The sequence below is a fragment of the Meles meles genome, chromosome 17 (assembly GCF_922984935.1).
Source record: "Meles meles chromosome 17, mMelMel3.1 paternal haplotype, whole genome shotgun sequence".
Classification (NCBI taxonomy): Eukaryota; Metazoa; Chordata; class Mammalia; order Carnivora; family Mustelidae; genus Meles; species Meles meles.
In genome coordinates this window covers 37,513,180-37,536,843 of record NC_060082.1, presented here as the reverse complement: position 1 = coordinate 37,536,843, position 23,664 = coordinate 37,513,180, and the positions used below count along the sequence as shown (strand labels likewise).

The following is a 23,664-nucleotide window of genomic DNA, read 5'->3' as shown; positions in this document are numbered from 1 at the left end:
CCACATGGGGCTCCTTGCTCAGCGGGGGAGTAAGCTTCTCCCTCTGACGTCTCCCCTCTCATGCTCTCTCTCTCTCCAATTAATAAATAACATTAAAAAAAAAAAAGTAAGAAAGAACTTAAGTACTGAGAATATTAAGACACACCAAATATTTGTTAAAGTTCTCCAATTTATGAAGTGGGCTCTCACGTATTTAATTCACTGCCTTCAAATTGGGATAAATAATGACTTCCCAAGGATTATATAAATATAAGCAAGTTTTATAAGAATTAATTTTCAGAACTTAAGCTTCCCTGTGTGCTCTTCCCCAAGACGATCTGCCTGAGAACTCATCTGCAGTCTAAGCTAGCTGTTCATTCTACTTATGACCTCTTTCACAGATGTCCTTCCCTTACTTACCAAAAAAAAAAAAAAAAAAAAAAAAAAAAAAAAGGGCAGGTCTTTTACCCCATCCCACATCTGAGAAGAGTACATCACCTAACATTTTAAACCTCTACAGTGCCAAACGAAGGGTGTCAACAAGGCTCGCCTTTACTCAAGGCATCATAGCTATTACAATTTCAATCAATTATACATTAATTGTAATAACCCAAACCAGAAGAGACTTAACACTTAGAACCTTATGTTCACAAGAATACATATTACAATGGTAGAGAAATTGAATAGGTGATCAATAAAGCACTTTTAAGCACAAAAATATAAAATTCCATGGGGTGAAATCCATGGCAATGAATCTGAATATAAAAAGGAAAAATGTAAACTTTCAGGCTATTCACCTCTCCATACTTCTTGTAAAATAGATACTATCATGTTACTGTAGTATTTATATTTAACTGGATGCATTTAAAACAAGGATATAATGGCTTTATTTCCAAGTCCTAATATTTTCAATACACTGGAGATTATGTTTTTCAACTACTTTAACATAGCAACATGTGATGTCAAAAACACATGAGAAAATTTCTTTGAAAATTCTTTTATGGGGGCGCCTGGGTGGCTCAGTCATTAAGTGGCTGCGTTCGGCTCAGGTCATGATCCCATGGTCCTGGGATTGAGCCCCACATCAGACTCCCTGCTCCGCGGACAGCCTGCTTCTCCCTCTCCCACTCCCCCTGCTTGTGTTCCCTCTCTCGCTGTGTGTCGCTGTCAAATAAATAAATAAAATCTTAAAAACGAAAAAAAAGAAAGAAAATTCTTTTATGAAAATACAAGCAAAACATTCTGAAGACCACTGCTTTATAGACATTAATTTTCACCTAATATAATGATATGGTTAACATTATCTCCTTTCACAAATCACAAAATAAAGGCATGGATACTTCAGGCAGTTTGTCAAGGACACTATACCATATTAGCTAAAAGGTGTATGAAAAGAGGTAAGATTTAATCACCACATAAAACTGCTCCTCCTTGATACACAAATAGGCAGGAGGCACAAAATAAAAGTTGGGAAGTGAAAAATCTTAAGGAAAAAAAAGCACCTAAGAAAATAATCAAATCCAGGGATGCCTGGGTGGCTCAGTTGATTAAGCATCTGCCTTTCTTAGGTCATAATACTAGGATTCTGGGATCAAGTCCCACATCGGGCTCCTTACTCAGAAAGGAGTCTGCTTCTCCCTCTGCCTGCCACTCCCCCTGCTTATACTCTGTATCTCTCTGACAAATAAATAAAATCTTTTTTAAAAAAGAAAATAATCAAATCCAGTCAGTAAATTTTTATAAAGGCATTCTTAGCAATGGTGTTAATTAACATGAACTGTTCCTAAAATTATATTCAGTAATTCCAATTTAAATCACAATTCTTCTCATATTTTCTAAAATACTCATTTTAATAAGTCATTCTGTTTGATTTCTATCACTATTAATTTCTTCAATAAAAATATCCTAAACACACATACACACACAAATCCTCTTTAATTTTCCTATATTTTGATCATAATAATCTTGGTACCTAAGGAATTTTTCTTCCAAATAAGTTGGTTATGGCTGAATAATCTCCATGAAAGTAGACTGAATGGTTTATGAGACCAAAGATGAAGGTACAGAAAAAGAGAAAAGGAGAGAGAGATACTGACCATTCCTCAATTTCTATCATTAATAAGTATCTCTTTTCCTTTTATGTTTTCCAAGGAAATATGTTTAATTTCTCACCAAAGTATATTGAATTGATGAAACTTCAACCAACAGCACAACACTTAGAATAAAACAGACCAATGGCACTGTATTGAAAGGCACTGAGGTTCAATATTTACTTTTAAAAAAAGTGTCTAACATCTGATAATCTACATTTGCTTGACAAGATTTGCTTATAATGGCTATAGGAAAGCCTATCCAGGTTTAAGTGATAACTGGTTTTAGTTTGTGTCCCTGGGTTCAGTATTCTTCTGCAGATTAAGGAGAAAATTTACAGATGAATTTTTTAAATGTGACATATATTCTTTTTTTTTTAAGATTTTATTTATTTATTTGACAGACATAGATCACAAGTAGGCAGATAGAGAGGAGGAAGCAGGCTCCCGCCAAGCAGAGAGCCAGATGCGGGGCTCCATCCCAGGACCCTGAGATCATGACCTGAGCCAAAGGCAGAGGCTTTAACCCACTGAGCCACCCAGGAGCCCCAATGACATATATTCTTACCCTAATAAAAAGTGTCAATTATAATCTGTGTAAATAACTTGAAAAGACTTTTTAAAATGTAATAATGCAGTGATTTTTTTTTCCACAAATATTCTGCTTAGGTTCAAAGTAATAAAAAAATGATGATCAAGTAAACTGGATAATTCAAATAGTGGCCATGTGAAACTACCTGAAGTGTTCTGCACCTCTAATGAATTATTTTTCAAATTTTGAAATTTATTCTCTATCGTGAAATGAAAACAAAACAAAACAAAAAAACCTTTACAGTGATCTAGACCAAGGCATATATAAATTTGTTCCAGCAAGAAGTCTGGTTTTTAAACACAAGACCTCCTAATCAACTGTGTGCAGTCGTCTATGAAATATAAACGTATCTAATGGAGCAAAAAGATAGATATGTTTATTAACTTATGAAATAGTTCTGGTTGTTGATTTCTAATTTGTAAGTCAGTTTATCATTTCCCAAAAAAGCAAAGTACCAATGAAAGCCTCAAGTCATAAAGATATAAATGTATGCAGAATCGTTCTTAATTATCAAATTTGATCTTTACTGAATAATCACCTATTGCCAATCAGGTATTTCTGATAAGAATTCCATGAAGCATTTTTTATGTCCATTTTACAGCTAGGGAAACTAAGGATCAGAGAAGGTCACTAACTTGCTCAGAGCACAAAAATAAAATACCTGGGAACTGAATTCAGTCTATTTTAAGCCAAAGCATGCTATTTCCAAGTAACAAGTTAATACATTGTAATGCCAAAGTGTTATTCACCTACTAGCTACATCAATAAAATTAGTTTCACAAAACATTTAAAATTATTTGAAGACCACCAGTACACACACTTGATAGCTTTTGAATAAAATATACTAACAGCTATGTCATTTGGAAGGCAACCCATACCCAGTGAGCACTCGAATCACTGGTTTTACCTACTGAAAAACAGACTGCACTAACAATCCTTTTAACACTCATTATTTTACCCTCCCCCTCAGGACAGAAGGAGATGTTACCTAAAACTCTTCTGCATTGTTGTATGGGCAGGGGATGAATAATACCCAGCCATACCCTATAACGAAGTAAAGACGCTATCCCTCCCCTCTCCCACCAAAAAACACAAGTAAGCTCTATTAATATCTAATACAGAATTCAGAAGCCCGACACAATGTTATTATGAGGGGACAGTGGGCAAAAAACTGACCAACTGTAAGGGAGAAAGGAGTTTAAAAAAAAAAAAAATTATGCTCCTTCAAAGTCTATCCAAAGCCTGAACTGAAGAGGGTCTGGGGGTGGGGAGAAGGAACACGCTCCACTCTGGGAGGCTCCAGCAAGGGCGCCTCCATATGCGGAACTCTCGCCCAATCCCCGTCCAGGCTGAAATCCCGTGACCGCCAGAGAGCCTGTTTGGAGAAAAGTAGACAGGGAGCCCGCAAGCTGGGTTAGCAGAGGACGCTGGAACCTGGCTGCTTGGGGAGAAAATGTCTCCTTGGCAGCTGCTGCCACTGTCCTGTGGTCTGACTTCCTAGGGCTGGCTGGAGGGCGAGGTGTGCCTCTGGCTTCTCCCCACCCCCTTTCCCCATCCCTTTCTCTCCGCGGCTCCTACACTCCGCAGAGCTGTCGCGACCAAAGCTACACCACCTAGCTAAAAAGAAAGAAAAAAGAAAATCCCATGTTCGAGCGGGTCGGCCAAGGTTCGCCCTCAGCTTCAGCCGATGACAGCGCGGCCATCCGCTCTCCGGGGGCCGGCGGTGTGGCAACTGACATTTGCATGGTTCTTCCAGAGGCAGCCTGCACACCCTCTCCTCCAGCCTCGGCCCAACAGCCGCTCCTTCCCCAGCCTCAGACCCTCGAATCCGCCAAGGGCCGCCTCCCTCTGCTCTCCCCCACCTCGCCCCAGGCTCATGGGGACAGAAAGGCGATGACACCAGCGGGCAAGTGGCCTCTGAAGGAACCATGTTAACCTTGCAATGCACACATCTGCCCACACGCCCTGTGTCACAGCCCTGCCAAGCCTGACAGCCTCCCTGCCAGACGCCTGCCCATCCCAGCCCCGCATCCCCGCCCAACCGCACACCCTGACCCCTACCTCGGCAGCCCCTCTACCCCTTCCACCCTAAACCATTCCAGAAAAGGGGAGACAGGATTTTGCTTAAGCAAATATATCTACCTGGATCAAATTCAGGGATCCGAGCTTGGTATTCAGCTCCGACTCTCATCCCAACATCTGCAAAGCAATGCCAAAAAGAAAAAAGAAAGAGAAAAGAGAAAAAAAAAAAGAAAAAGAAAAAGAAAAAGAGAAGAAAAAAAGAAAAAGGAAGAGACACTTAATAAAATATAAAATTTGCTGGAGGGAGGAAAGAAGCGGCGGGTGGATGGGAAGATATTAACTCCGGGCACTCCGGGAGATGGCAGCGGATGGGGGCGGGGAGCGGGGGGGGGGGGCAGGGCGGAGGATTGGTCGAGGGGCGGAGGGACGGGGGTCGCGGGGGGTGCTGCTGCACTGCACCGGGAGTTCGAGGCTACCGCAGCGCCCGGGCTCCGAGGGGAGGGAGGGCGGGAGCGCGGCGAGGGGAGGGGGCTGGGGGAGGGGAGGAAGGAGGGGGGCAGGCGGGCTGGCGGGGAGGAGTTCGAGGCTACCACCGTGCTCGTCGTCGCTACTGCAGCCGCTCTCGGGCTCGGAGTAGTGCAACCCGCCGTTGGTGGACGAGGCGCCGCCGCCGCCGCCGCCGCCGCCCGCCGGGCTCTTGGCGCTGCCGTTGGCCGATCGGTTCTTCCCCAGTAACTCGGGCCCTTTCTCCATCATGCCGGGCATGGTAGAAGAGGGGAGGGGGAAAGGTGAGGGGAAGCGGTAGGCGTCAGGGTGAAGGGGGAGATGGCTTACAAGTGCGGGCGGGAGGGAGAGGTGGAGGAGGAGGAGGGTGTTAATATGGAGCCGCCATAACCGCCCCGGTCCGGCAGTAACGCAGTCGCCTCACAACAACCCGCCCCGGCCCCGCCTCTCTCCCCTCCTCCCTCCGCTCGCCCCGCGCAGTCCCGGGCGCCCCTGTTGGCCGCGCCGCGCTCTACGCCGCCGCCGGTATCACTCCGCCCCGCAGGGAGGTTCCGGCCGCCGGGCGGGGAGGGGCAAGGAGGGGGAGGCGGAGGGGAAGAGGGGGAGGGGCGGGGAAGCCCCGCTCGCCGGCAGCCCCGGCAACCCCAACCGAGCTAATAAAAAATCGCCGCAGCCGTGCGGCCGCCTCTCCGGCTTCCTTCCTAGGGGGCGCTCTAGCGCGCGGGCGGAGGCGGACAAGAGGGCGTGGGACTCTTTGCCCTCTCTGGGCGGAAGGAACGCGCCCAGCCTGAGAAAGGGCCGGCGCGACCCGAGGCGCCGGAGTCGGGAGAGCGGGCTCCCATCTCTCGGTGGGGGTAGCGGGTCGGGACAGCCGGGAGGGTCTCGGCAGGAGCGCGGACCCTTGGAGATACTGCGGCGGTTTGCTGCTCGTTTTCGCGGCTCCTCCAACCGCGACGAGCTGGTGTTGCGCCCTTTCCCGCGGAGGGTTGGGTTGTGTGGCGGAGCGCCCTTCGAGTTCCAAGCCCAGAGTAGCAGACGCGGTCTTGTTTATCTGGACGCTGCAGTTCTGGTGTCTGAACCCCAGATCTGGGGCCTGACCCCCGAGAGAGACTGAGGGTGCCGAGATGAGTTTCCAGTGCTAGCATTGCAGCTGTATTTTGCTAAAAGCTGTGTTGTTAAAAACCTTCAGTTTTCTCTTCTCATTTTTGCTTTATTTTTATCCATTTTTCGCCTTTACTGTTTTATTAGTTAGAAAGTGGGTGTTGTCAGTGGTGAAATAAAATTACGACCGGGGCCTTGTCCACTGGTGCTTACTGAGTCCTCGCTGACTTGTGGTCGGGGCTTGGAGCTGAGCTATAGGGAGGGCGGAGTCCCCTAGTGGAGGTGAGGCAAGAGCTGCATTCTGGCAGAGTTTCCAGCTTGGCAGGCTCCGTGCTCCGTAATGCTTTTCTCAATTGCGTTAGGCAGAAGGAATAGGGAACTGCATATTTCCTTCACCCGATTTGAGGATATCTGCTGTTCTGGCACTGGGAGCTATTTATGATTTTCTGTTTCTTTCTTCGTTCATTCATTTATTCTTTCTTTATTGTTTCTGCTCAGCAGTAAGAATTGAGGACTTCCTGTGAACATCTAGTATGCAAGTGAATGAAGAGCGGTATTTGTGGTCCAGAGGTAAGGTATTCTCCAAACACTTAAAGGCTGTCCTGAATAACTGTGTTACCCGTCAATGCAGAGTGGATCAAAGCAGAAATAAGCTTCTCTGGCCAGAGCAAGACTATAGCTAAAGCAGGAATGTCTCAATCAGGAATTGAGCGGGGCGGGGGGGGGGGGGGGGGGGGGGGAGCCTGGGAAGTAAATATTTTTTGGCAGGATCCCTGTCTAAAGGGGAAAGTCTCCTGAGCAGGTACAAAACACCTATCTTGTTCTGATAGTGGAAATAGTTTGATCTATCAAAGCTTGATATGATTCCCTTAGATCATACAACTAAACCTTTTATTCTTTTTCTCTCAACAAATACAGTTCTGGATATTATTTTAATTCCTGTATAGTTTTTCTACACTGAGAGAATATCCTGGGCAAATGAAATGAGTAGCCGTTTCACTTTTATTGTAAATAAATACATTGGTGTTTTCATTTTTATACACAAACTTCCAAAGAACATGATTCAGCATCTCTGGTCCTGTAATACAAAGGCCAGACCATGAACTAAGTGAATTCATGAAAGGTAAATGTTGCTCTGATGCCCTTTGGCCAGCATGCTTTCTAACTCCTCAACTTTGCAACACTTTCAGCCTATTTTCTATTGAAAGGAATTTCTGCATATAGATCAAGGATTAAAACATTTTAATTTAGGAACTTTTGTACTTATTTCTAATGATTAGTAAAACCCTTAAAGAAGATTCCATACTTCCCCGCATCTGGCTCTCTGCTTGGCGGGAGCCTGCTTCCTCCTCTCTCTCTATCTGCCTACTTGTGATCTATGTCTGTCAAATAAATAAAATCTTTTTAAAAAAAAATCAATTATGTTTTAAAATGCTAGTACTAAACAATTAGGAAATGAATTTTTGAAACTGAACATATGAATGAATGCATCAAAAATATCAAATATCTATCTAGTGTATTAACTTTCTATGATAGCTGTAACAAATTACCTCAAAATCAAGTGATTTAAAACAAACTGTCATGCTTCTGGACACCAGAAGTCTGAAATCAAGGTGTCAGCAGGCCTACACTCGCTACAGAGGCTTTAGGGAGATTCTGTTCCCTGCCTTTTCCAGTTTCTGGTGTCTGCTAGCGTTTCTTGGTTTGAAGCTGCATCACCCGATCTCTGCCTCCATCTTCACATTGCCTTCTCTTCTGTGTGTGTCATGAATTTGCCTCTTCCTCTATTATATAAAGACACCGATAGGGTTATGATCCATCTGGATAATCTAGGATTATCTCCTTGTCTTAAGAGCCTTAACTTAATCACATCTCCAGAGACCCTTCTTCCAAATAGGGTGACATTTATAGGTTCCAGGGATTAGGCCCTGATATTTTGGGGGCACCATCTAACACATGGCACCTAGGAATAAATCTTAATGAAGGGTATATAAGGACACTATACTGAAAATTATATTTTTCAAAGAAATTAGAGAAGACCCAAATAACTGGTCAGATGCAGTATGCTCATGGATTGGAAAATTCAATATTGTAAAAATGTCGGTCTCCCAGTTGATCAGTAGGTTTAGTCTAATCCTGTTCGCATCCCAGCAGATTGTGTGTGTGTCATTTGACAAGCTAAAATTTAAATGGAATTCAGAAGATCAAGAACAGCCAAGACAATCTGGAGGAAGAACAAGGTTGGAGAATTTATAGTACCAGGTGTTAGAAAGTAGACCAGTGGAACTAAATGGAACTCTTGTGAACGTTTTATTTATGCAAAGGTGACACTGTACTAATGTGGAGAAAACAATGGATGCTTTGATAAACGTTGCTGGATCAATTGAATGTCTATGTGGAAAGCAAAATACCTTGATGCCTACTCATACTAAAAAAAAAAAAAAAAAACCTCTAAATAGATTGTAGACCTAAAAGTTAAAGGTAAAACAATAGTGCTTTTAGAAAATACCATAGTTTATTGTCTTATAACATTGGATAATCAAATTATTTCTTAAATAGGACATAAAAAGCAAGAGGAAAATATTGAGCATCCCAGGTACAGAAAATAGTATGGGGGCCACTTGGCTGGCTCAGTCAGTAGAGCATGCAACTCTTGATTTCAGGGTTGTGAGTTCACGCCCACCATGTCAGGTGTGGAGATAGCTTAAGAATAGAGAGAGAGATCAGCGGGAAACCTGCTTTCCCCTCTCTCTCTACCTGCCTCTCTGCCTACTTGTGATCTCTGTCTGTCAAATAAGTAAATAAATAAATCTTTTTTTAAAAAATAGAAGAAAAGAAAGAGAACAGAAAGAAAACAGCATGGGATATGCCAAGAATCTTGAATTGTGTTATGTCAAGGAGCTACAAATAATTTTGTATTCCTGGAGCATGAAGTGAATTCAGAATTAGCCTAGAGAGTTGGGCAAGGGCTGAGCCACATAAAGGCCTTGATAGTGTTCAAAGAGTTAAGCAATTTTTAGATAATGGAAGAGGAGCAGAGGGCTCTAAGCAAGAGAGTGATTTAGTTCAGTTGGTATTTTAGGTAAAAATTGAATGTGGCAAATAAATGAGAAGGCTATTAGTTAAGAAATGATGAGGTTTAGGGGCACCTGGGTGGCTCAGTGGGTTAAGCCTCTGCCTTCGGCTCAGGTCATGATCTCAGGGTCCTGGAATCGAGCCCCATGTCGGGCTCTCTGCACGGCGGGAGCCTCCTTCCTCCTGTCTCTCTGCCTTCCTCTCTGCCTACTTGTGATCTCTCTCTGTCGAATAAATAAATAAAAATCTTTGAAAAAAAAGAATTATGAGGTTTAAGTTATGGCATTGGTAACAAGAATAGAATTGGGCATAGATGCAAATAATTAGGAAGTAAAAGTAGCAAAATTGGGGGATTAGTTGAATATGGAAAGGAAGAAGGAATGGAAGAGTCTAAGCTGACACCAGTATTTTAGCTTAAATGGCTGAGTGGAGTGTGTCAACAACAGAGTTGGTGAATACTGAAGACTTACCAATTTGAAGGACAGGGAGAGTGAATTAATTTCCAGATACATTGGGTTCTCAATAGGGAGATACCAGCATGCAGTTGGATATATAATTAAGATCAAGAGTACAGAGAGGGATTTGTTACCAACTGATTGTAGCTAACCAAGGTCATGAGACCAAAGTAAATCACACAAGAAGAGGATGTAAGATGAGAAGTATAATGAGCTGAGGATAAAAAGCAAATGGGCATCAACATTGAAAGGCCATACAGAGGAAAAGAAATGCATAAAAGAGACTGAGCGTAAATAAAGAAGAGAACTAAGGAGAATGTAACTTCCTGAAACCAAAGGTTTAGAGAGATCTAAAGAGAAAGGATCACCAGGACAGCAGAGAAGTCAGTAATTAAAGCTAAGGCTCCTGGGTGCCTGAGTGGCTCAGTTAAGCAACTGCCTGCAGCTCAGGTCATGATGCCAAGGTCCTAGGATTGAGTCCTGCACTGGGCTCCCTGCAGCAGGGAGCCTAGCCTGCTTTTCCCTCCGCCTCTCCTTCTCTTTTTCTCTCTCTCTCATAAATTAGAATGGATAAAATCTTTAAAAAATACATAAATTAAGGCTCCAATATGTACAGTGCTTTGGCACATAAGAAAACGTGAATGATCTTGGAAAGACCACTTTTACTGGGTCATGGGCCAAAGAACCAAACTGTAGTGGATTGGGAAGTGAAGAAGTCCTTTAAGGAAATGGGAAAAACTTATATGAATGTATTCCAGGAAACTACTCATACGGATAAGAAAAGGAAAAAATGGAACTAAGTGTCTTAGAGCAATGGAGCTCTAAAGTTATAGGCAAGAGTATGTATATATGTAATATTTCAAAAGTTGAAGTACGAAGTGCAGTTATTTCTACCCTATTATCAGTTGGATATATAGCGCTGGAACTTTATGTTAAGGAGAAGAGAGAACAAAGGTTATCTAGGTCTGTGTACACAGTAGATGTTTACTGAATGTAAATGTTATGTTAAATGTTTACCGAATTGAACAAAACTAACATCCAGACTATAGCAGTATGTATATATCTCCTTTCTAATGTATACACATAAATAACTATAGCTGCCTAAACATGCTGAGAGTATTTCTGAAAGAGTATAAAAGAAACTGTTTACTGCTGGGGAGGGGGTGTCACTGTTTGAGATGGAAGGGGGATTTTTATCTCATGTATTCCATTCACAGTTGGTCTCTTTTGCCATGAGTTATGTATTGCTGTTTTGAGGAAATAAATGTCTGAAGAATCAATAGACAAAACACAGATAAGTATAATTTTTAAAAATAGTGTAGAAGTTCCATCTACTAGAAGATGAGAAATAGAACAGAAGAGGAAAGATGGAAAGAGGATAAGGGGTATTATCCTCATTTTACAAAAGAAAAAAATTTAAGCAGGGCAGTAGTTGTGGACTACACCTTAATTCACCAACTACACTAGGCACACAGGAAGGAACTCAACAAATTTTATTCATACCATCCAGGCTCAAAATGATTTTCTTTATGACAACAATTTTGCCGAAAAGTTTATTGATTTGTTTTTTGCTTCTTCTTCATTATTACATTAGAAGTTCCTGTCTCCTGGGGGGGGGGGGGGGGGGGGAGAAGTTCCTGTCTCAGAAATTTAACTCCAAACAGTCAGGTGACTCTATGCAACACTGAGTCCAGTTTGGTGGGGAGGGCCCAAACAACAGGGAGGAGCTCCAGGTTTTTGTTTTGTTTGTTCTGTTTTTCTTAGAGCCATTGATCCTCAAGGAGGGGTGAGGGTGGGATCACATAATTTTAGAGGTCTGGCAATGCCCTCCCCACCCCCATAGCTACCATTTCTGAAGCTGGTCTTAAAACCACTTAAACAGATAGGGAGATAGGAAACTACAACACAAAGTAGATCATTTCATTTTTTAGGATGTTTAAGTCCTAGAAGACCTTTCTTTTTCCTTCCTTTCCTTCTTTCTTCCTTTCTTTCTTTTATTGTACCCAAAGTTCAACTACGTCTAAGAGAAACCCCAAATAACTGCCTTAAACAAAATGAAAATTTACTTTTCATGTAAAAGATATCCAGAAGTAGGCAGTCCTGGGCTGAAAAGACAATTGCAATGAAAAGTGTCAGCAATGCAGACTGCTTTTATCTCAGCTCTCCACCATTCCTAGAGTGTCAGTTTTGCCCTTGTGATCCAAGATGGTGGTTAGAATGCCCATCATCATGACCACACTCCAAGTTAGAGAAAGAAAGGCAGAAGGCCACACCCTGCTCTTTAAGACTTTCTGGAAGTACAGCATACCATTTATGTTGGTATATCAATGTTCAGAACTTAGTCACATGACCCACTAACTTCAAAGGAGACTGGGAAATGTCAAAGTTCTCCACTAAAAATCAAGGTTCCATTGCTAAGGATGAAGGAGGAAATGAGTACTGAAAGGTAGCTAGCAAGCTCTGTCACACGGGTCATTTAACTGTCTGAAAAGAATAGGGGTGCCTGAATGGCTCCATGGGCTAAGTGTCTGACTTTGGTTCAGGTCATGATCCCAGGATCCTGGGATCAAGCCCAATGTTGAACCCCATGTGGAACCAGAGTGGATGCCCTATTGAGCACCCTGTGGAGCCCAAGGTTGGGCTCCCTGCTTAGCAGAGATACTGCTTTTCCTTCTCCCTCTGCCTGTTGCTCCCCTAGCTTGTGCTCTCTCTCTCAAATAAAAATATAAAAATATTGAAAAAATAATTAAACAAGCTTTCTTGGAAACAACTGCCTATATTACTAAATCTGGAGTCGTCTATTTTCTGGGTCTTTGACATTTGTTACTGTTTAGCCTAGGTCTCCACTTAGACTCCCACAGGTTTTTAATTTTCTTTTTTTAACCCTTCCCATCCTAAGCAAATGAATATAAATGTATAGTCATTTAATTTCACCTGTTTTGTTTAGGTTATCTGAAACTTTTGAGAACTTTTTGAATTCCAGCTTTCCTACTTAGCTGTAAAGAATTTTGCTTTAAGAACAGAAACAGTGTTTTAATTTATATTTTCTGCATTGGGTACAATCCTTGTGCATAGGATTCTCAGTATTTGTTTAGTGAATGAATTCTGCAGTTAGAAGTAAAGGACATATCTTGAAGAGTTAGGTTTTTGTTTTTTTCTTTTTGTTGTTTGTTTGTTTTAATTCTGGAATTGTTTATGAAAGGAGACTATGAAATCTCCCTGGTTTTGTTTTTTTTTTTAAGATTTTATTTATTTTATGACTGAGAGAGAGAACACAAGCCGGAGGAGCAGCAGGCAGAGGGAGAGGAAGAAGCAGGCTCCCTGCTGAGCAGGGAGTCTGACCTGGGGCTCTATGGGGGGGATTCCATTTGGGCTCCACATGGGGTTCAACGCTGGGCTCAATCTCAGAATAATGGGATCATGACTTGAACCAAAATCAGGCACTTAACCGACCGAGCCACCCAGGTACCCCAATCTCCCTGTCTTTTAAAATAGTAAAGTCTTTTAAATGTCTGGGAGAGTTATATATTTGTTTTGTTTTTAAAATTTTATGTATTTTATTTGAGAGCGAGAGATCACAAGCAGGGGAGAGGGGCAGAGGGAGAAGGAGACTTCCCACTGAGCAGGGAGCCCAACCTGGGACTCCATCTCAGGACCCCAGGATCGTGACCTGACCCAAAGTTAGACACTCAACCAACTGAGCCACCCAAGCACCCTGGGAGAATTATATGTGAACACATACCCTTACTTTTAGAAGTGGGAAGGTGATTTAAACAGTTTTGCTAAATTTCTAGATCATACAGATATGATTTTGTGATGATTTCATTGGCTAAATTTTAAAAAAGGGAAAGACTAGATGTGACAAGTTTAAAGTTTACATCTTAACTCTGCCTGTGATACATAGTATCCTTTCCTAACTCACTTCTTCCCATCAGTTTTGTAAGTTACAAAATGGGATTTATAAATCATATTTTAAAATTGAAAAAGACATTTAAAGAACATATTGATTAAAATCAGTCTAGGATCCAAATTCTGACGTAATCTGAAGATTTGGGGATAAGATTAGAAATGCCAACCTCTGAAATGGAAACAAACTAACACTAAGTCCATTTGTGGAAATAATCTTAGAAAGTAACTTGAAAGGTATTAGAAAAAATGCTGCTTATGAAATTAAGTGTTCCTAATATATATTCTTATAGACGAGATAGTAATCAAAATACAATGTGTAGAATGATCTATAAATTTGTAACTTAGACAATAATCACACACACACACCTCTATCACTGGTATATACTAAATATTCAGATGTTAATTACTGTTATTAAATGTATAGATTAGAAAAAAAGTCAAAGAAAGAGAAGACCAAGGAGATGGCACCCAAAATCTATACAATGGTCTTTTAATTAGAATAAAATATTCCTAGAGATAACAATACAAAACAACAGGTTTCCTGAAGAAACTCAATTTTCTGGGTTTATACAGGATTTTTTTAAAAAGTAACTCTTACGGGTGTGGTGCATGAACAATTCTGGAACACTGAAAAGAAATTAGAAAAAAAGTAACTGTTAGCAATGATGCTATGTTTTGTCCCCCTTTCCATCTGGCTACAGGGTCTCATAGCTACATTCTGATCTAATTTCATTACTTTTGGTTACCATAATAATGTGATTTTCTTTAGCATGGGCCAAATTTATGGCTGTTGGTGCTTGCAGTGGGACCCTTATTATTATTAAGTGTCTCTGTCTCTTTCTTGCATACACTCGTGCACACATCTCATTTCTCATCTCTCAGCTCTATTTTGTCTGGGTTTATCTTTATTCTCTAATACGCAAGAAGCCACTCCCTAGACATGAACTTCCTTTAACCCTCATTAAACAACAAGGAATGAAAGAGAAACATGGTACTTTACTAGATGGGTGGCTTTTCAAACCTTTTGTAACCCAGTGTAATACACGTTATATTGTCAACCCAATACAGACATACATAAATGTGTATCAGTCAGCTATTTCTGCATAATAACTGCCAGAACATCTCAGGGCCATATTACACTAAGTATTTATTTTCACTCACTGGTGTGTATTGGTTAGGGTCAGCTAATCTGTGCTGGATTCAGCTGGGTTTCATGGCTGATCTTGGTAGGGCTAGCTCTTGTCTGGATTGGCTGGTGGCTAGCTGACATAGGCTTCTCTTAACTCATGGGAGGATCAGCCTTTTTGTTCTATTAAATTTTCAACTGACTGAACAAGACCCACCCACATTAGAGAGAACAATATGCTTAACTCACCTAAGGATTTAAATGTTAATGTCATCCAGAAACACCTTCAAAGAAACACTCAAAATAATATTTGACCAAATATCTGAACATCCTATAAATCAGTCAGGTTAATACATAAAAGTAACCATCATAGTCTCTTTATGCTTTGCTTTCCTAAGATAGTAACCACCCCAGTCTACCTAAGATTACTCCTTCACCAACATCCCCCCCACCCCCGGAAGAAATGTATTGTTAACACTCTTGTTTCTGGAAGATAGGCCATATTTATCTTGTAGTTTTGTGAACTTCCAGTCCACCACTGAATACCGTCTTTGGGGTTTAATATCTCACTGCAAATAATACTGTTTTACAAAAAAGTCTTAAAGTAATTGTATTTTTTTCTACAAATACACATAAAGCTATTTCAAATCCCTATGGAAAAGAATGGAATATAAATATGCGTACATCATTTTTGCCAGCTAAGTATTTTACATATTTAACTACATTTCTTTTAAAGTGAAAGCTGGCTTAAAAGGTCTTAAATTGTTGGGTTTTCAGACTAACTCAGTCTTATCTTTTTTCTTTTTCTTCTATTTTATTAATAACCCAGAAAAAGCTTCCCTAGTTCTTAAGTTTTTTTCTGTTTTTTTCACAATTTCTTAGTTTGGAGCAAAGAAGTCACAGACTGTATCTGATGAATCCAGAGGCCTTAAAATTCATTCTATCATTATTCCACAAATATTTACGTTATAATTTTGAGATACTTGGAACACAAAGATACATAGCACACAGTCCATAGATTTAAGGGGCTCATAACCATATGAGAGAAAAAGAGACTTATCAAAAACAATCCTGGAGTTTAGAAGCTCTCTTTGTCTAGTAACATGCCCCATGTTTCTGCACTTTATAGGTGGAGAAAGAGATGCAAGAATCTCTAACCAGTTGGGCAAATTGTAATGACTTGGTAATCCAGTAAGAGAGAAAACACCAAGGTGACACCCACTTTTATAAATCTATTCCTGGGTCTGAGTCTGGCCCACAAGAATCAAGCCACTGGGCAAATTGCCACTCTAGGAACTAACCGGCTCCAGCTCAGTTATGATTCACCATACCTCCCAACAATCCTGCCTTTAAAGGCAGCTCATTTTCTCATCCTCAAAAAAGGGCCATTTCAGATACTCTTCGTTTTCATTTCTCTAACCCTACTACTCACCTCTCTTTATTTTCATAGATGACTTTTCTTCTGACTTCAAACCTAAGCCTCCCCCAACCCTAAGCTATTAAACACTCTACCACCAAATTATAGTCCAAGCCTCTACCTCCCCTTCCCTTCCAGAGGTCAGTGTAGAGATCACAGGGAAGTTGTCTCACATTTCCCTTAAGCTGCCCTCTCGGTTGTCTTCTGGGTACCTAGTCAGCTTTGTGGCACTGTTCTTTGTACTGCTGGTCACTGAGAGGAAATCTGGGACATGGTATCCTTCAGGGAAGACATGGGCCTGGGGTAGACTACCCCTCCAGTTTACCCAGGATCACCAGTCAGACTGTGCAAATACACATAAATCTTTTCACTGGTACTTTGGGCCAGTTTTAAAGTGGAATTATACTGTAGGAGAGAAAAGGCTAAAACTCTGCATGAAATGGGCTTCTTCCTGAATCCAAAGGAAAACTATAGCAAACACTGTCTACATTCTGCTTCATATCCTCTTGGCCTTCTTAAGTTCTCTTTGAAGATGGTTTCCACACGCTGAGTTTCTTACCTCAAGACCCCATGTCTCTTTCCTTTGCCTGAGGCTCTCTTCAGCCCACGAGAGCTTGTTCTGCTATAGGCAGGTGCAAACCACAAGTGTGGAGGGGGAGTTACACTCATGGGGGCAATGTTCAACCAGTTGGGGCTGGGTTGGTGAATAAATGCCCCAGCTTCCTCACTGCCACTGGGACAATTCTCTGTTGTTGCACATGGTTTCTCAGAAGATCCTCAGTGGGATTGGGCCCTTGTTGCATACTCACTGACAGTGTAAAACCACTCGCTACTAACCAACTCCTTAATCCCACTCAATAAAGCACACTTGCTGACTTTTCTCCCTTTTCTGTCTCACTTTTCCCATGTCCTCTTCTGTCCTTAGAATCACCTCACAAATAAACCTTCTGCACCCAAAGCCCTGCACTCAAAGTCTGCTTTTTGAAGAAGCCCAAACTAAGATACTGAACAATTTTATGTTTTTCAAAAAGGGAGTCCCATAACTGGAGTCGCCCCCAGTCCCTCCACTGACTGCTGCTTTCAGATTTGTTCCTGTATCAGACAGCTATTGTGAACCATTTCAGAGTGTCTTAGATTCACTTATCTTTTATTCCAACTACTGCTGTAGCAATCAGTTCCCTGCATGTTCTCATAGCTTCCTCTAGGTGCAATCTGTAAATACCTCCCATCAGGCCCATGGAGCTTGCCTCTCACTCTCCAACTGGGGTTTGTCTGTTGACTCCATAGTGAAGAACGCTGTGGAAACCAACTGTGGTGCTCATGCTTATGCAGCTCAGGAGTACTGGGGCTCATGCCTTTGGGTGGAACGTTCGAGGAGTGGGGGATGGGATCCAAAGGATAAATACTACCCTCCTTTTATCTCTAATTGACATGTATTTCATGAGATGTATTTCAGGCAACTCCTTTGCAGTCCCCTGGATTCCACAGCCAGTCACCCACAGCAGTGTCCAATTTGATAATGCATCTTCGCAGTGGTCTTGCATCTTTCCTGCTCGCCCACATCCCTTGATTCTGCTTCCTGGTTCACTCCTCAATAAGGAATGTATACTTAAGCCTTTGTTTCAGGCTGTTTCCCTGGTAAACTAGCCTAAGATAGTAATTTCTTCTTCTCACCCTCATTTGTAGATTCTTCCCTATGAAAGTTTACCAACCTTTTGGTTGGTTTGGTTGGTTGGTTTTCAGGGGGTGACTCCCTGAATTCATACTTCTTGCCTCTCTAGTACAATTCTGTAAATTTGCATCATTCAATCTGAAACTATACTCTGTAGTTTTAGAGGCTGGTCAGGGATGTCCAGTCCCACAGGTGTGTGTGTGTGTGTGTGTGTGTGTGTGTGTGTGTGTGTGTGTTGCTGTATAGCTATAGGGAGACTTGATATACCTGCTCTCATTGTGGGTCCAAAACAGGTGTGGGTGTGTGGGTGTGTGTGTGTTGCTGTATAGCTATAGGGAGACTTGATATACCTGCTCTCATTGTGGGTCCAAAACAGGTTAGGACTTCTGAGTTGGGTCCTCTCTTTGATGTAACTATCAACGTAAACTGCCCAACTGTTGTTATACTGCTGTACCTGATGAGACAAATGTGAATATGCTGTGGTGGTAGGCACCAGCTAAAGTGGCTCCTGGTGATCTGTGCTCCCAATATTCACTCCCTTGTATAATCCCCTCCTCTTGCATGTTGGCAGGACCCAGTGACTTGGTTCTAACAAATAGAACACAGCAAAAGTGATGGGCTGACACTTCCAAGATTAGGTTAGAAAGGACTGTGACTTCCATCTTGTTCACACTTTCTCTCTGGTTCTTCTCACTTTTTCTCTCTGATGAAGCCAGCTGCCACATTGTGAGAGGTACCCTACAGAAAAGCCCACATGGCAGGGAACTGAGGGATGCCTCTAGACAACAGTCTGCAAAGAACTGAGGCCTGCAGTGCAATAGCCCACGAGAAGCTAACTCGTGCTGACAACCAGGTGAGTGAGGTTGGAAACACATTCATTCTTCAACTGATCTTTGAGATGAGTACAGACAGTCCCCAACATTTGATGGTTTACTTACAATTTTTCACTTTACAACAGTGTTGGATGAAATATTCAGTAGAAACTATACTTTGAATTTTTAATCTTTTCTAGGGCTAGCAATATGCAGTACAATGCTTTTTCATGCCACTGGGCTGCAGCAGTAAGCCGAAGCCCCCGTCAGCCAAGTGATCAGAAGGATGGACAACCAAAAACACAACCATTGTTACCCACACAACCATGTACTTTCAGTACAGTAGTCAATAAATTACATGATATGTTCAACACTTTCTTATAAAATAGGCTTTGTGCTGGCTGATGTTGCCTAACTCTAGGCTAATGTAAATGTGAGCATGTTTAAGATAGGCTAAGCTATGATGTTTGGTAGGTTACAAGTACTAAAGGCATGTTTAACATAATGGTATTTTTAATTTACAGTGGATTTATTGGAATGTGATCCCATTGTAGTCAAGGAATATATCTGTACAGCCCAACATCTTGATTGTAGCCTTGTAAGAGTCCCTGATCCAGAGGACTCAGCTAAGCCATGCTGTGATTCCTGACCCACATGAAATGTGAGATAATAATAATTATATTAATGATGTATTTTCCAAAACAAACATTAATTCTCTGGGACACTAAATCTAAAGCCATAAAGAAAAAGAACATATTTTCTGATTACATTTCTGATTTGAAATGGGCTGCCTTTCACAACCCACTCCCCTTGGAATCAACTAGTTATTTTATTTTAAAGATTTTATTTATTTATTTGTCAGAGATAGTGAGAGAGAGAGCAAGAGAAAGAATGCACAGCAGGGGGAGCTGCAGGCAGAGGAAGAAGTATTCTCCCCACTGAGCAAGAATCTAAGTGTGGGACTTGATCCTAGGACCTTGGGATTATAACCTGAGCCAAACGCAGATGTGTACCCTACTGAGGCACCCAGGTGTCCTTCAACTAGTTATTTTAAACTGTAGAGTATTTAGTTCCTTTTATACTTTCTCTTTTGGACTTCAGATATAATAAAGGAGCTCTCAGGGTTCCTCCCTTAGTTAAGTCAAGACCACTGAAATGATGGTTTTAAGTGTTTTCCTTCAAGAAAAAGAAGATTCTATCCTGATATTATGGTTTTATGACTACCTCTATCTATCTTTAAAGCATTTATTCAGCACACATTAATTGGGAACCTTCTACTGTGTGCACCAAGTCCTCGGCCTGAGGTTGGGCTACTATTCTATTCTATTTAACTTTTTCTGTATTTTTAATGTCTCCCTTTCCATTTGGCCTCTTCTTCATGGCCTTTAAACATATTACCATTTCTTAGATTTAAAAACAATGAAAAAGAAGATGGCAGAGTAGGAGGACACTAAACTCATCTTGTTCCATAGATAATTAGATAATGCTCACACTAGCAAATAACCTAGAAAATAACCTGAAGGCAAGCAGAATAAACTCCACAACTAAATGTAGAGAAGAGGTCACACTGAAGAGAGAAAGAAGAATATGAGATACCGTTAAAAGCTAAATGGACCTGCAGGACTGTCAGTGGGAGGGAGGGATACCATGGGCATGGCAAAGGAAGAGAAACAGCCCCTTACACTATGAGCCTGTATCCGCATAACATTTGGCTTTGAAATCCAGAGAGGCCTAATATTGTGTGTTCCTACAACCAGCAGGACTTAAAACCTGGAATTTTAGAAATCAACAGGCTTGGCTTTGGGAGAGCCAGAACAGAAGATCCAAAGGAAACTGAGTCCCCATCCTTAAACAGATAACACAGTGGAGGGATGGAGGGATAGGGTAACTGGGTGGGGGGAGGGTATGTGTCATAATGAGCACTGGGTATTATATAAGACTGATGAATCACAGACCTGTACCCCTGAAACAAATAATACATTGTATGTTAATTAATTGAATTTAAATTTTTAAGAAGAGATAACGCACACACACAAAAAAAACAGCCAACAAAGACACTGCATGGAAGAAGCAGTTTGGAAAATGCCTGGGGCATACAGGAGGGAGAGTAGTTTACTCATCACAGAGCATGTCCCCAAGGGACAGAGGTCTTGGAAGACTTCTCCAAGAGTAAAGGAGTTGGCTGGCACTTTTTCCCTCCCTTGCCCCCAGCATAAACACACAGCCACCTGCAGGGACTATCCTGGTACTGATACTACCTAACTTGCTAACACTGTCCCGCCAACCCCTTTTCCCCCTGTGCTCTGTTTTAGTGGATTCACCCTCTCCAATCAAGATTGCCTCAGTCTCGGAGCTGCAGGGCCACTTCCACAGAGGATCAGTGGCCCAAACCTTGCTAACTCCACTGCATTGCTGTCCTCCCCAGTACTCCCCTTTCCCACATTTTGTAGATCTACTCCATCCAATATACTCTTGGCTGGAGCCTATCCTGGGTGGTGCCACAGGCTTAGAAGTGTGCCAGCCACCACTTTAATGCCCAGCACCACTCCAAAGTGACTCTTGCCCTGGAGAGAGGGGAAGATAACCACACACGCCAGTGAGAAGGAGGCACCAGTAGTGGGCTGAAGGCAGACAACTGGTTTGACTGCAGGCTTCACACACCAATGAAAGCTTTTCAGGGACAACACAGGGAAAATGTCCTGCAGTTTGGTGCTACAGCATCTTTGGTAAACACCTGGTCTGACTCAACTCAAAACTAAGGCTGCCCCAGACTGGTGCACTAACACCATAGGGACCAAACACTGCCTAAAACAGGCAGAGAGCCACTGCAGATGATTGGAGTGAAGGAAAAAGGGGCTCAGCCACAACAACAGAGCACATGCAACACATGTAGGAGACACACCTGAAGCACTAAATTCCAGTAAATGGGACATTGCAGGGCACGACAGGATCTCTTCTTCATAAGAACACTACTTTTTTTTTTAATATATTTTATTTATTTATTTGACAGACAGAGATCACAAGTAGGCAGAGAGGCCGACAGAGAGAGAGGGAAGCAGGCTCCCTGCTGAGCAGAGAGCCCGATGCGATGCTCAATCCCAGGACCCTGAGATCATGACCTGAGCTGAAGACAGAGGCTCAACCCACTGAGCCACCCAGGTGCCCCAAGACCACTACTTTCAAGAGCAAGAGACATAGCTGACTGTCTGAGCACAGAGAAACAGACAGAGAATTAGACACAATGAGGACACAAGGAACATGTCCCAAATGAAAGAACAGGACAATATCACAGCAACAGACCTAAGCAAAATGAAGATAAGTAATATCCCTGATGCAGAATTTTTAAAATTATGATCATAAAGATACTCACTGGACTTGAGGAAAGAGTGGTGGACATCAGCAAGAACTTTAACAAAGTTAAGAAAGAATCAACCAGAGATGAAGAACACAATAAATGAAATTTTAAAATAACTCTAGAGGAAGAAATAATAGACTAGAGGAAGCAGAAGAACAAATCAAAGACCTAAAGGGCAGAATAATGGAAAGTAATCAAGATGAGCAAGTGACGTAAAAGTTATACAAAATGAGAATAAGCTTAGAGAATTCAACAAAACCATCAAGTGTAATAATATTCACATTACAGGGACCCCAGAAGGAGAAGAGAGAGAAAAAAGGGCACAAAATTTACTTGAAGAAATAATAGCTAAAAACGTCCTGAATTTGGAGAAGAAAACAAATCTAAACCCAGGACACAGAGATTCCCCAACAAAATCAACTGAGCTACCCAGGTGCCCCTCTACAAAACATTTTAAAAAGAGTTAATACGTATTCTTTTTTTTTTTTTTTTAAAGATTTTATTTTTTTGACAATACAAGCAGGCAGAGTGAGAGGGAGGAGCAGACTCCCCGCTGAGCAGGGGGCCTGATGTGAATCTCGATTCCAGGACCTGTGATCATGACCTGAGCGGAAGGCAGATGCTTAAACCATTTTGGCTTAAGCCATTTAATGACAGCCACCAAGCACCCCAAGTTAATATATATTCTTCTCAAACTATTCCAAAAAATCGAAGAGGATGGAAAACTCCCAAATTCATTCTATGAGACCAGCATTACCCTGATACCAAAACCAGGTAAAGATATTATAAAATGAGAGAAAGAGAGAGAATTACAGGCCAATAACTCTGATGAACATAGATGCAAAAATCCTCAACAAAATATTAGCAAACCGGGGGGAGTCAAGATGGCGGGGAAGTAGGAGGAGGCACCATTTCAACCTGTACCCTAAAGTGAGCTGATTACCTACCAAAGAACTCCGACCACCCATGAAATCAGCCTGAGATCAGAATTATACACGTCTGGATCTCTACTGGAGCAGAAGACGCCAGTGGCAGGTAAAGCAGACTGGGAGCATCGGACTGATATCGGAAGATAAACAAAAGGGGGAGGGAGCCACCAGAGGTGACCAATTGGAAAGTAACACCCCAACACGAGAGTGCTCTGTGTCTGGGGACCAGCATTAACTTGGAGTCTGGTTGAAAGCACTCAAAAAACAAACAGCAAAGGATCACGGGGGCTAATAGTGGGAACCTGGGTGGTTAGGGTCAGGGACCTAAGTCCCCGAACCCAGGACAGCCTCCCCTGGCGTGGAGCCAGAGAGAGTGCGGCGGAGAAATCAGGTCTCCGTCCCTGAGCCGCCAGTGCGCCTGAACGCCAGCGCACCCAAGAATGAGTGGGGTCTGGCTCCCGTGAGAGGCTGGGAGCCTGGCCAGACGGCAATCCTGAAACGCACGCGTCCCACACCCTCCCTTGGGATAGGTGCTCATAGGCGCTAGCCTGGAGCTCTGGCAGCGGGAAAAACCAGACATTCCCAGCCCGGGACAGCGGGAAAATCTCAGTGTGCGATCTCTGCTT

At 42.2% G+C, this 23,664-nt stretch overlaps 1 protein-coding gene and 1 long non-coding RNA gene across 5 annotated transcripts in view; one reads left to right on the top strand and one right to left on the bottom strand.

The window, feature by feature from the left end:
• The window catches only part of RCOR3 (REST corepressor 3), a 56,413-nt gene extending 50,775 nt beyond the window's left edge, over nucleotides 1–5,638 (bottom strand). The window contains exons 1-2 of one of the 4 annotated variants that reach the window (XM_045982709.1): nucleotides 5,274–5,638; nucleotides 4,804–4,860 (exon numbers count right to left, since the gene is read on the bottom strand). In XM_045982709.1, the coding sequence (XP_045838665.1) occupies nucleotides 4,804–4,860; nucleotides 5,274–5,448 (232 nt within the window). In that variant the 5' untranslated portion in view covers nucleotides 5,449–5,638. The remainder of the gene's footprint in view (nucleotides 1–4,803; nucleotides 4,861–5,273) is intronic. The other 3 variants (XM_045982712.1, XM_045982710.1, XM_045982711.1) reach the window with 3 other exon arrangements.
• Nucleotides 5,639–5,995: 357 nt separating this feature from the next.
• LOC123928046 lies at nucleotides 5,996–21,726 on the top strand. Its single transcript, XR_006815589.1, has 3 exons — nucleotides 5,996–6,858; nucleotides 18,655–18,795; nucleotides 21,067–21,726. It is a non-coding gene; the product is annotated as an uncharacterized LOC123928046 (long non-coding RNA).
• Nucleotides 21,727–23,664: the final 1,938 nt, after the last annotated feature.